Source organism: Ylistrum balloti, unplaced genomic scaffold (assembly GCF_031769215.1).
Source record: "Ylistrum balloti isolate Yb309-2 unplaced genomic scaffold, AGI_CSIRO_Ybal_v1 Utg370292, whole genome shotgun sequence".
Classification (NCBI taxonomy): Eukaryota; Metazoa; Mollusca; class Bivalvia; order Pectinida; family Pectinidae; genus Ylistrum; species Ylistrum balloti.
Window position 1 is genome coordinate 243,748 of NW_026782221.1, and position 13,196 is coordinate 256,943.

Here is a 13,196-nt window from a genome sequence, read left to right on the forward strand (position 1 = left end):
TCCGTCCTTTCATGTCCGAAACATAACTGTTCTAACAGGTTAGCAAGGTTCGTGAAAATTGTTGTATACATTGGTCTTACAATGACGATGTGCAGTGTGCCTAATTCAGGGTCCACGATCCCTCAGACACAAAGTTATTGCCCTTTATTAAAATTTCGTGTCTGGAGCATAACTTGATTTGCATTTAAATCAGAATATTGAAACTTGGGTTTATACTTGGTCATATTAATAGGATGTGCAGTGTACACAATTCAGGGTCTGCAATTTCTTAATTCTTAAAAGTCGGTGCCGATTGTTCAAATTTCCGTGGCATAATTTTGTTTTGCTTATAACTAGGTGTATACTTTGGTTATGCGAAGAGGATGTGTACAGTACGGAATTCAGTGCCTGAACCACTTAATTACAGAATTATTGCCCTTAGTTAAATTTCTGAGTTCATTGAAGTTTCAGATACTCGTTTGATTTTTTGTGATTATTTGATTTGTGGAATATTTTGATATACAGAAAAGACAAGATGAAAACAAGACAGACTAAAACGGAGGCCGTGTGGTTATATCCCCATGGCGTAATTTTATATCTACCGTGCTTTATCCTACTTCTGTTTTTGTGTGCAGCAGTTGATCGACATTTTAGGGCTTGTCCCTGGTATCATGATTTTCCCCGATACAGATAAATGTCGCGTTGACTGGCGACGGGGGAATATCCCTCAACCCAGTATTTCGAGAACTGCAAGTTGTAGAAGCTTAGGAAATGTTTTAAAGTTCCTTGCGTTCCTTGTGTGATATGACCTAATAATCTGTGTACGATATTTGTCATGATGTCTGGCTGTGTCGTTATTACCGAGCTCTGAGAGAAGATGACATAGATCTAGATTTAGATTACCCGAGGGTGAAGTCCATTTCTCCTCAGTAAAGTATCATTCTGTTGATATTTTGCCATTGATTCATTTTGAATCAATAAAAAAATGAATAAATAAAAACAAAATATTGGTTACATTATTTACACACTGTATTTAAAACAAAACCTGCCAGATAAAGATATACGACAGAAGTTTCCTGTATTTTTGTGGAATTTGGCGAAACGTCTGCTGGCGTTCTGTCTAGGCACTACTTCTATACGGCTTTGATGTACTTTATCAATTAAAGACATTGTCTAGATCTTTTGTGATTTCACCTTTCACTGATTTGGCTCCTCTGTATCATATCCACGGGTAAACCTAAATTTTAGCCATCGGATTCATCAGTACCTGTAACAAACGTGGTTTATAAAAGTGTAAGGATTTCTTAAATGAAAAATGTGTGGCACGTTTCATAAACTACGTTAGAAATGGGGACATATATGAGATTCTTTTTATCTTCTGATGATTATTTTGGTAAACATTACTGAAAACACTAGTTCGTGTCACGCTGACCGTCACAATAGGCTGTATTACACAATACAATACACAAAAATATTACATATTCGCTAAATATAACAGGAATCATGTGATAAATATAGGGTCTGAATGTGCTTTCATGTCTGTTTCTGTTTTTTTTTTTTTTTTGTTTTTTTTTTGATGGCGCACCGGTATGTTACAAGGCTAGCCATAATTAAAACTTCGGGACAAGTTACATAAAATCTCATATGACATGGAAACATATTGAAGGTATTTTTTTCGCATAACTCAGAGCAGATACACTTTTAAACTTAAAAATGTGTAGAACAGAATCAATTTGGGGGCAACAATTTTCCTGTGCCATTCTTAATAACGTCATTGTCCATATTATGACATCACAATCGCTTTTTGACTGGCACAGCCAATGAAAAACAATCCAGGGTACGTTACACAAGTGACATACATGTAAACATATTACTGGACTGGATAACAGGCTAAAATGTAAAAACACCGAGAGACACGTGATGATTGGAATCAGTCATACCTGTTCACATACCTATCTATCATTGTGTGTTTAATAACAATAATATAATTATGGTAATTTGAGATAAATTTAAGCAATTTACACCTGAAAACAGCTGAAAACAAATCAAGTTTTCACTTATTACCAAGTCGATCGAATACCTTTGGGCTGGACAAGGTAGCTTAACTTCATGATAACGGAAGTCAAACATTAAAAAGCTGCTAAAATCGCATGTAGAAGAAAATACTGATTTTGTATACAAAAGAAACGATAAATATAATTAATAAAAACAAGGAATTTAAAGATAACAAGTATCTGTAAATGAAGAGTATTTCTTATGTAGCTATATATGTATCGTTACTATGACGATAATATATACATCGACTACTATCGACTTACTGTTTTGACCTCTGTATATTGTTGAAGTCCGTATTCTCCCCTGAAATGTACGAGATCAAATACATCATGAATGAGCAGAAGTGGCGAGACGGTCAACAAGGAGTGCCGAAAAAAACTCGACAACTCTAAAATAATAGATAAAATGTAACTTTATTTTACAACAATGGCGAAATAGTAAAGTCACACCTTCATATATGTAGATCTATTTTCTAAGATTTCTTACATTGTTAACAATAGTCATATATATGGCAGTTAACATCTTTTTTTACTTGTGATGCAGAAATATACAAGATGTTGTTACATATTGAGTCATTCGTCATTAGCCCCTGTGTTTGATTATATCAACATATAATCATTTTGCATTTAACGCAGATTTACTTACAATTCTCGCCCTATTCCCGACATTTTGAACCCACCAAATGGACTTTGTGGACAAATGACATTATAGGCATTCACCCTGAAAAATAAAATCTCCTTGAAGGATTCTTCTAGAGACGTTCTTGGAATAAAAAATATAGACATGATGTGAAGCCCAAAGGAGGAATAGTTAAATACAAAATGTATTATTACATGGGAAATTCAATATTTCCTTATATCAATCAGTATGAAAAGTCGGAATATTGGCTAGTGTTAATAGAACATGAAGTACAAGTGTTTTATTCCATTGATGAAATTTTGCGATTTTACGGGAATCATGGAATTTAGGTGCTTTCCCCATTGGCTAACAGTTAAAATAGTTTGAAATCAACAATATTTAAAAGTATTCTAAACCTTGTTAGTTGTCAAAGGAACTTGGACGTGACATACAGAGTTACACACCGAATTCCACAAAAATAGAATTTCAAAGGATTTGAACGGTATCGTGACACATGGACACTAACACGTTTCACAATGAGCTTGTGGATATTTGGCGAGCCACCATTCTATAATCAATGTAAGTATCCTTTCGTTTTCTAGGAGTTGTGACCTTGGTGACTTTATTTGAACTTACCACACAGATCCAGCCTTTACATTATTACTAAAGGTTATTGCCTTCTCAAGGTCGTTTGTGAATATGGCAGCAGCCAGTCCATATGCTGTGTTGTTGGCTTTCTCAATCAAGTCCTCCATGTCCTTAAATTTTATTATTTGCTGAACAGGCCCGAAAATCTGAATCCAATGAAAGAGAAGATTTTTTTAAGACTCGACAAAAATACCCAACCACACTTAAATGGAACAAAAGTTATTTGTACTGTTTGTATTTTCAAAACATCCTTCTAAAGCATCGTGTCAGTGTAACTTTTGATTGGAGTTCTGTTGAAAATAGTCTCGGTTGCGTCATGTATGGTTAGATATGAGCTTATTTGTCATGTTGATCAATGGTATTTTACATGTATGTTACAAAATCCAAACTAAAAGGATGACGTCATTTTAGAGTATATAATGATTGGATATTGGTTGTCGGGTATTTAAAAACGTATACATTTAGTTACGTAATGCCATTTTACCAATCGATATTGCAAGATGATATAATTAAAACTGTATTTAGATAGGATATGCATAAAGTAGATTGTACAAGACTCATAAGTGGACAGCACCATTTCAAACAAATAAAGAAAACTGAACCTCACTAATTGTTTCGTCTTCTAGGAGTCGTTAGTGACGGTAAAAGTCTTAATGTTAAACCTAGGAGGCGACTGAGGGAAAATCAAAAGTGCCACTATTTGAATGACTGAAAACGTGGCATGCAAGTTACAGTAAACCTCGAAGACTCATATTTCACCAGCAGTGTCTACCACCTGCTATTTCAAAGATTATTCAAAAGACACACACGTGAATAGCACGCTTTAATATAAACAGTATTATACAGCTATTTCGTCCTTCTAGATATTATGTCTTGATATAGGTACACTTTATATAACATAGTAAGATTGGCGCTGAAACATTTGATAACTCAGTGTGAAAAAAATGTCTAAAAAATGAATATACCAATATTGCTAAGCTATGCTAGCTAATATCACTCGAACGTTACACCGCGGGAGTATTACAAAGACAATGTGTTCAAAGTGAAGGAACACTTCTGGGGTAACTTTAAGATGAAAGACTATTATCTGTGAAATTTCACTGTTCAATATTCAAGTACATAACAGTAATTTTTTCTTAACTGTCATCTCAGATTAAAGTCTATCACAATAACCAAAATCTGTATCTCGGATTTTCAACACAACTGTATTGTCAGTTAGATGATTATAAAACAGGAGAATATATGTGTTATGGTTATTATTTTAAAGGTATGATGTGCATTCAGAAAAGGTTTGACATATCTGTATCAATTATTCCGATAAATCAACATTGTAATACGTGTTATAGATTACGGCCAAGGACCATTATTACCGCAGTTATGTGACAACAATTGTAAGATCGTACAGAGGCCCCAAACCAACTTTTCTTGACGACATAGAAATTCATAAACATAATTAGTTCTGCCATATGTTTTTGTTTAATGCAGTGTTAATCTTGACATTTATCACCACGATGTATGCCGTGGTTTGAATGAACAAGTACATTTTTTTTAATTCAGAGTTTTACTTGGTACTCGATTTCAAGTAATGTCTGCCTTATCAATTGGTATCAAGAACTGTATTTCAGTTAGTGGTGAAATATAATTAGTTACAAGACGATGTATTTATTAAACCTTACAATGTGCTCAACATGACAGGATCGGAGCTGATTTCCCCTGTCTCGTTGTATTTTATACGAACCTCCTCCCTGCCGATGGTCATGTTTTCTGTGACCCCCGAGAACACTGTTGGCTCTATGAAGTAGCCTTTGCCTTTGATTGCTTTCCCACCACATTCCAATTTGGCACCTTCTTTTTCTCCGATTTTGATAAGCGACAAGATCTTCTTGAACTGTGTTTCGTCAATCTGAATCATGTTGAGCAATGACAAAATGACAACCATTAATAGAAATGCTTTTGTCCACAGAATTTTAGTGGTATTGTACACCAAATAGTGGTCAGTTAAAACCAAAACAGCGATATACCTGTGGTCCTGACTCAAATTGTGGATCAAACGGATCTCCAACAGATCGGGCTTTAGCTCTGTTGACAAGCCTGTCCTTGAAATCCTCATAGATCTCTTCCTGGACATAGGTTCTCGACCCTGCTGTGCAGCATTGGCCTTGATTGTAAAACAACGCTTGGTGGGACATCTCTGCTGCAAAGTCCACTGAAAAAAGACATCAACAGTGGTAATCATTCTACAAAGAGGTAGGGGTATATGAGATGTATACTAACTGCCCTTTAGAAGATACCTTACACAAGAAGTAGTTCAATGGTTATGCACATGGTCCTCATTCCTCTAGGACAAATATGTTAAAACGACCCCCTGGTAACAATAGAATAATGGTAATAATATGAAGTACATCATATTGACATATTGGATTGAGAACTTCAGCATGATATTGCTTTCAGAAAATCTGGAAATCTGAAATCTGGATTTTCTCAGGAAATTTAATTCTTGTATACTAAATCACTGCTTACAGTTTGCATCTGCGAAAATAACGTTGGGACTTTTGCCTCCGAGCTCCAATGTAACTCTCTTCAGATTGGAATCGGCAGCAGCCTTCATAATGAGTTTTCCGACCTGCAATGTAAATTGATCTTGATTGTAAAAGTAAACCAAACTATGTGTAAACTTGTATTAAAGTTCACCATGAGTTAATATTTATCACCTATAACTTACTCGTCATAATACAATATACCCACCTCCGTAGAACCAGTGAATGCGACTTTGTTAATGCCCGTGTGACTCGAGATGGCAGCACCGGCGGTCGGACCATATCCGGCAACTATATTGACAACCCCTGGCGGAAAACCAGCCTGCATGCAAATATTCATAAAGTTACTAATATATATTTTACTATAATTAGAAGCGAACATGACACAGATAATTTTGTCGTGTAAATTAGAAGTCCAAAGGGCTATGACTATCTACTCGCTGTTTTAGATAGATAGATAAATAAATAAAATCGTGTAAAATAATGAACAGAGTAGGGAAAATGTGTTATTATGTTTGGTTTTTGTGTTCTGTTTTATTAAGTCTCGACAAACTTTCTTTCCGTGACACAATCTTAATTCTTACAGAAAAAATGGCTTCACAAAAGATATTTTTGGATTTAATTTATAGTTACAAGATAAATCAAAACTTTCGTTTTGGATATGTATATTTGTTGCTCAACCTGAAAATGATATTCAAACTTTAACACAAATTCCATTAAGGTTTAATTAAAATGTAGAAACATCCTGAAGGCGGCTTTATGGAATACCATGCTTCCGTTTATAACTAGTATGATACCTAGATATAAATGACACACCTCCTTGAAGAGAGATCCCATGTACAGAGCGGTCAATGGCGTTTGTTCGGCGGGCTTCAGCACAATACAATTGCCACAAGCCAGAGCAGGCGCTACTTTCCACATCAACATGAGTACAGGAAAGTTCCACTGTGTGTATAGAAATGAGTTGTGACTTTTATTTTTCTAAGCACTGTCCAATAGTATATATAAATACTGTTATAATGAATTCAGAACAATATGAATTAAAATTCACGCAAAACGTTATAGCGAGCTTTTAAACATGTATTAATAGCCTTAATAACTCGGATACTGTGGCTTTTACAACGGTTTAATAATGAAGTGTAATGGTACGTGTAATCACAACAAATATCAGGAAATTGTCACTTGAAGACATCGTGATTCATGGAAGGATGAACTAGCATTTTACATAACATCACATTAGTAAATGTGTAAATTGGAGGTTTACTGGAATTATTTGTCCACATATTCCCACAGGCTCGTGTCTTGTATAGCAGAAAAATGGCCCATCTTAAAAAAAGGAAAACAGTAAATAATAAACTTGAAATATAAGTACCTGAGTTTACCGATTGTTTATAATTCAATATTTTTTACAGTGGAACTGTTAACCAATAGCTACGTTAATACCAGAACGAGACGAAAAATGTTGCTGTCAATGACAGCCAGTGGTGTATACAAAGGACAAAACTACGACGAATAATCTCATTTTTTTCGTCTTATAACTCAGTATTAACGACTTTTTGAAAAGTATGCATATGCGTCATGACAATACCGACGTACCGACAGGGATGGTTCTTCCCATGATCTTATCTGTCCAGCCAGCGTAATATCGGCACGTATTGATCGCCATCGTCATGTCGTTCATATACATATCTCTGAACGGTTTTCCATTGTCCAAGGTTTCCAGACTCTGAATGTAAAAATCTACTTACAGCTATCAGGGTTCTGACAACAACAACAACAACAACAACAACAACAACAACAACAACAACAACAACAACAACAACAAAAATGATTTTATGGATAAATGGTAATGATAATTGCATACCTTAAGTAATTTTTTTAAAGTTTTGATTGATGTCTCGTCCGTATGTGCTTGAGAAAACAAAGGATTTAAACAGATGCAAGTTGAAAAAAATTATGGGGAAGTATTATGGTGGCCATAGTAATCTCATTGAGAAATATACTAGTCGACATGAAGCTGGATGTGTTTGATGCTCGTTTCTTTGCCTGTTGGTTCAGTTGTTGTTAACCTTGCTCTCATTTGAGAATGTGGCGTTATTGACCAAAGTTTACATGGCAGTTGTCGTCGTTGAAGCAGAAGATGCTTAATCTTCCGGAACACGTTGTCTTATTCTCCTTGTACTATTTCAGAAGTCTCCAGGTAAATCTTTCTTTTGTTCATATTTGCCCTAAGTATATGTAATTTGAGTTTGGATTATGATTATGATGACATGTTGGTATTTTCTTGATGTCTTTGCCTGTTTGGTCCGTTGTTGTATGCCGTGTTCTCATTTGGGAACGTGACCTCACTTATTTGGATTGGCCCATATTTGCATGGCGGGTGTCGATGAAGCAGAATATGCTTACTCTTTCGAAACACCTGGCTTTATCCTTCTGTTACTCTTCAGGAGTCTTTGTGAAAATCTTTCTTTTCTTCATATTTTTTGAACTTCAGATTGAATTATGATTGTGTTGACATGTTGGTATTCCCTTTGAGATTTTAGGTAGTTTTAAAAACCTGAAAGCTTCCTTGCAAAAATTATCATTCACAAATAATCAAGAAGATACATTAGATAGATTATATGAAATAGAAACAAAGTTTTGAATAAATTACAACTGAGTCAAACAATGAATTATACTGCATGGTACATTTATTTTGCCTTACTAGCAATCGACATAAATGCTATGAATCTAAAATGAGAAGAGATGACTAGAGAAAATCCTGATAGGATGATATCAATGTCAAACTATAAATGGAGAGGTGCTAGACTATTTCAAAATGAGGTACTTGTACGCAGTCTGAATCGTTCCACTGTTCAAATATACCATACGTTTGTATATCATTAGTTGGGTGTTTGACTAATGGTGTCATTCAGGGTTTTTTTTTAATTTTAAGTATTTATCATTTTTATTTTTTATATATTTTTGGTGTTGTTGTTGTAAAAGTCAGCCTTCTTTTTATCATTTCTAAATTCTTGTATGACTGTGTTTTGTCTCTACTCACCGATATATATATTCTGTCCCTCTCCATTAAGTCAGCCAGTTTGTTCAGGAGTACGCCTCTCTGACTGGCGTTCATCAAGCGCCATGGTGTTTTGGGCTGAAATGCAGCTTGAGCGGCTTTCACTGCCTTGTCAATGTCGGCCTTAGAGGTAAGATGGGTTCAATATAACAAAAGTTAATTAAATTATAGTGTTGAAAAATAAAAGGTAAGCTATTTTACCACTAAATTAAAATATTTAAAGTTTTCTCATACATATATAATTCTTACTTTGTTAGACGCGCTTAATTCTCAACAAATCCTAACTTCTCTTCTTATAATCAATAATCTAACCATTTGATTAAAAGGTAACCTTCTAACACTGTATGTCATTCGTATATGCCTTTTGTGTTTTAAAGTTGTATACATATATGCAAACACTGTTTCCTGAATACCTTGTCTCCTTCTTGAATACTGGCTATTTTTTCTCCTGTACTTGGGTTCAGAGTGGGGAACGTTTTCCCGCTGACAGAATTCACATACTCATTGTTGATGAAAAGCTGTGAAGAGGAAGCAGTACATGGTAGATGTAAGGACATTGATAAAATCAAGTACGATAAGCTTCTCGGAAGTCAGGTTTAAGAGGGTGATGTTATCCTTAAAACGAACTAATCTCTCATTCATATTCATTGGCGCATTTTTCCGTGAGAAATGATGGACTTTGAATTACGGGAAATCTAACAGCGTGCATTTACACTAATCTTCGCCAATGGCACGTTTAACTTTCCGTAGTGATAATCAATTAAATTAACGCCAAAGTAGTTATGTTAAATGAAACGTGTGGACTTAAAATATATCGATCCCACACATGGAAAAACACTATTGAATATTTGAACTTCTCACTCTTCCATCAACCCAATGACCCTACTCCTAATTATTTTCTCATTGATAAATGTTATCCCATTGATTTAAAAGAATATAAAAGAATGTTTAACACGTGGAACAAGATGTTTACAATGCTGTTGTAAGTAATTGTAATCAAGGCATGAATAACCGGGTGCATATACGTGTAGTCATTCTATACACTGCGGTTAAATGTAATGTGTGGCAGATATAGATAACCACGCGGTGTGCATACACAGGTGCTATCGTAGACATCAGGATGTATGGTATTTTTTTTACTTAGATGTTGTTGTAGACATAATGTAGTGTGATACTTCTTAAACATTCACAGTTCAATGATTTTATATTAGCTATAATAGGGAAAACTTCTCTAGTGTGTAACAGTTTATCTTCATAAAGATAAGTGCCCGCGCTGTGATAATACCCCTGTCTATTTGGTGTTAGAAAGGAGAACGTCTATTGTTTATACATTACAGGTAACACAAGTGTTTGACGTAGAGGTAAAAAGAGACAGATAACTCAGTGATACAGAATTCACAGTGCAACAACAATTTAAACGTGACTTAATCAATTATCATAAAAATCAATTAACAAGTCAATGGTTTTACTTACCTTTGTATACTTGACTTTTGGATTCTTGATAGGGTCGGGTAAGGTCATTCCTGCCATGTTGATATGATTCTATGCGGAGTGGACACACGAAGCTGACCGCGCACTAAGTATATCTGCCGATAATAAATTTATATATATATATAAAGTCATGTGATCGGATAAGACACCCAGGCGGAAGGATATGTGAACATGTAAGCACATCTAAGGGTCTGTGCTGAAGAGATGACACGAGAGACTGATTAAAGTATCGGAGATGTTGAAGCTGGAAAATGTTTGTTATTATATCCATACTATGTAACATTGATATTTTCACTTTCTATCTTCAATATGATTGTACAAAAGGCACACATGTGAACAGCTCCTTTTAATACAAATATAGTTAGATACAGTAGATTTAAAGAATGAGTTAAACTGCATCATACAGACGTATCGTCCGTCTAGGACTCATCAGTTATGCTAATGGCCTAAACAGAGGCGGCGACTGGGGAGAATCCAAACTTATCGAAAGAAATGGCAAAATCTAGACAGAGAGGTGTACTAGCTCCAAAATTCAGTAAGTTTTGTAAATACCATATATCTGATAGTTTTAATAGGACGTCAAGTACATGTTTTCATTATCGAATCTATATTTACAATGAATACTTTATCATTAATCGACAGTTAACGCAATGCACAGAAATGCTACCTCGACCGCTGGGAAACTTTCTTATCATGATTAAATTATCACTTCTCCACCAAATAGGTGACACAGAAAAAGGTTTAGGTGATTGAATTGTAAGTACCAGATATTAATTAAGATATTTAATGGAAACACCCAAATCAAAAATGATTGTACGACAAAACAGCCACTGAAGGAATTTTCCAAGCATTCTAACAATGTTGAGGGTGCGATAATCATCCATATTACTAAATGACCATAACACTAATACTATTGGTAGTATAAAATGATAATCAAATCGTGTGGGTTTGTTTTAGTGGTAATTATATTGGATTTAAAGTTTAAAGTTGACCATTAATAACAATGTAAACCAGCCAGAACTAAACAAGTTGGACTCAGCTTTCGTTTTATAAAAAAAAAAAAAAACAAACAAACAAACTCACCAAACAATTAGTATTACATACGTCATTAATCATTGAATAACGGCGAGTTACGCGATACCTTACAATATCTAGAAAGACCTCTCTAAACGCTGGAATAGTTAAACATTGTAAACTTACCCATACATTTCACACCGTCAGATTCAACATTTTGGATGTGGAATGATGACGTTGTGATTCTATACACAGTATTCCGTCATTGTCGAGAAAGATGGCCCTACAAGAAATATGATGTGTTTTCAGATGCGGACATGCCTTATCACATCTAATTCCTGCGTGGATTTGAAAATTTGAAAACTTTGTGCCAACCCATGTTCTGACCTATGACTTTATAGTGAAAACATTTCTACAAATTTCAAACGTGTCGTTTTTTCAAATAACATTACAGAACCAACATACATGAAAGTCAAAGAGCATAGAATTTGTATTTCGATAAATTTGTACGTATGTAAAATGTCGATTATAAAGTTCACATTTAGATAAGAGGAAGAATCGAAATGACTTATTCATTAAGTAAGCTATAATAATTGGAAAGCTTTTCAGACATATCATGTGTGATAGTTTCATCAATATGATTGTAATAGCATCTTTCCTTGTTCACCATTAACAAGTCGATGGTGCTGCTGTCACTGTCCTTATCAACCCCAGGTCAAGAATTTACCAACCGACTGCTATAAATTTCACTGTTTACTGTTTCACAATATTTAACTTTAAACTTTTAAAGCATATCTTATAAAAAAAATTGACGGTGATGAAAAGTATTTCTTTAAGAACGTTAAATATTGTTAATAATGTTTCAGGCCGAGAGTGTTTTTTTTAAAATTTCATCTGGTATTCCAAAAACACGTCAATATTAACCTAAACGATAGAGGTGTACAGTGTTGTTTAAAAAAAACTGCAAGTTTATCAGAACGAATCAGTAATATTTATCTATTGAAGCAGATTATGTATGTTGTACTTATTCAGGCCATTTCACAGTTTAGACACTGAATCAGTACATGATATCTGTACAAGTCGATATTGAACTAAAGTGACCACTTATTGTGAGCGAGCAGTCACCTTCAGATCTAACCATCATGATTCTGATTCTGTCCCAACGTGTCCAATAAAACCAATTCAGTAGAAGTACACATTTAACGGACAATATGTTCATGTAAAAGGTATTGTTAAATGGTCATGAATAATACAATCTAAATAAATAGTTATGGAAATATTTTATTGAAAACAGCCATAGCAATATCACAATAAGAGTATATCATCGCATTAAATTTCCAATATATATCTGCGGATAAACACGTTTCCACTGATGTTGAACAATCACCCGTGACTGTGTCTGGTGTTGCGTGTTCGAAACGATATATCAGAAAACTGGAAGGTACTTAGTCAGTAAACTTTGGTGTTATTATAACCAAAAAGGTCTAAGTTTTCGTCCATTGTGCTTTACAACAGCGATATTGTCTTGCTTGTCGACAAATGCATACTTATACAGCAGTATTGCACGCCCATTTTTGAACTTGTGAAATACCGAGTCATGTATATAGAAGCGGTGTGTTTTATCAGGGAAGTATAATGTAATGTATCGCTAGTAATTTTACTGTATATAAATTACATGTATCACATCAGTACAAATACAGAGTAAGATATCACGGGTGATAATACAAGTTTAGGATATCGCCTTTCTCTCTAAATTGTCGAAATTTATTGATAAATAGCATCATACATACGTA

At 34.6% G+C, this 13,196-nt stretch overlaps 1 protein-coding gene across 1 annotated transcript; it reads right to left on the reverse strand.

Annotated features, from left to right (window-relative positions):
- Positions 1-990: 990 nt before the first annotated feature.
- Positions 991-10,461, reverse strand: LOC132553044 (retinal dehydrogenase 2-like). Its single transcript, XM_060217249.1, has 14 exons — positions 10,372-10,461; positions 9,312-9,416; positions 8,881-9,021; positions 7,434-7,563; positions 7,102-7,163; positions 6,654-6,782; positions 6,046-6,159; positions 5,821-5,923; positions 5,322-5,506; positions 5,039-5,203; positions 3,289-3,446; positions 2,680-2,754; positions 2,298-2,337; positions 991-1,246 (listed from the first exon to the last, which is right to left on the reverse strand). The coding sequence occupies exons 1-14, from the start codon at positions 10,426-10,428 to the stop codon at positions 1,217-1,219; spliced, it is 1,494 nt and encodes a 497-aa protein (XP_060073232.1). The 5' UTR covers positions 10,429-10,461; the 3' UTR covers positions 991-1,216.
- Between the last annotated feature and the right edge of the window lie 2,735 nt (positions 10,462-13,196).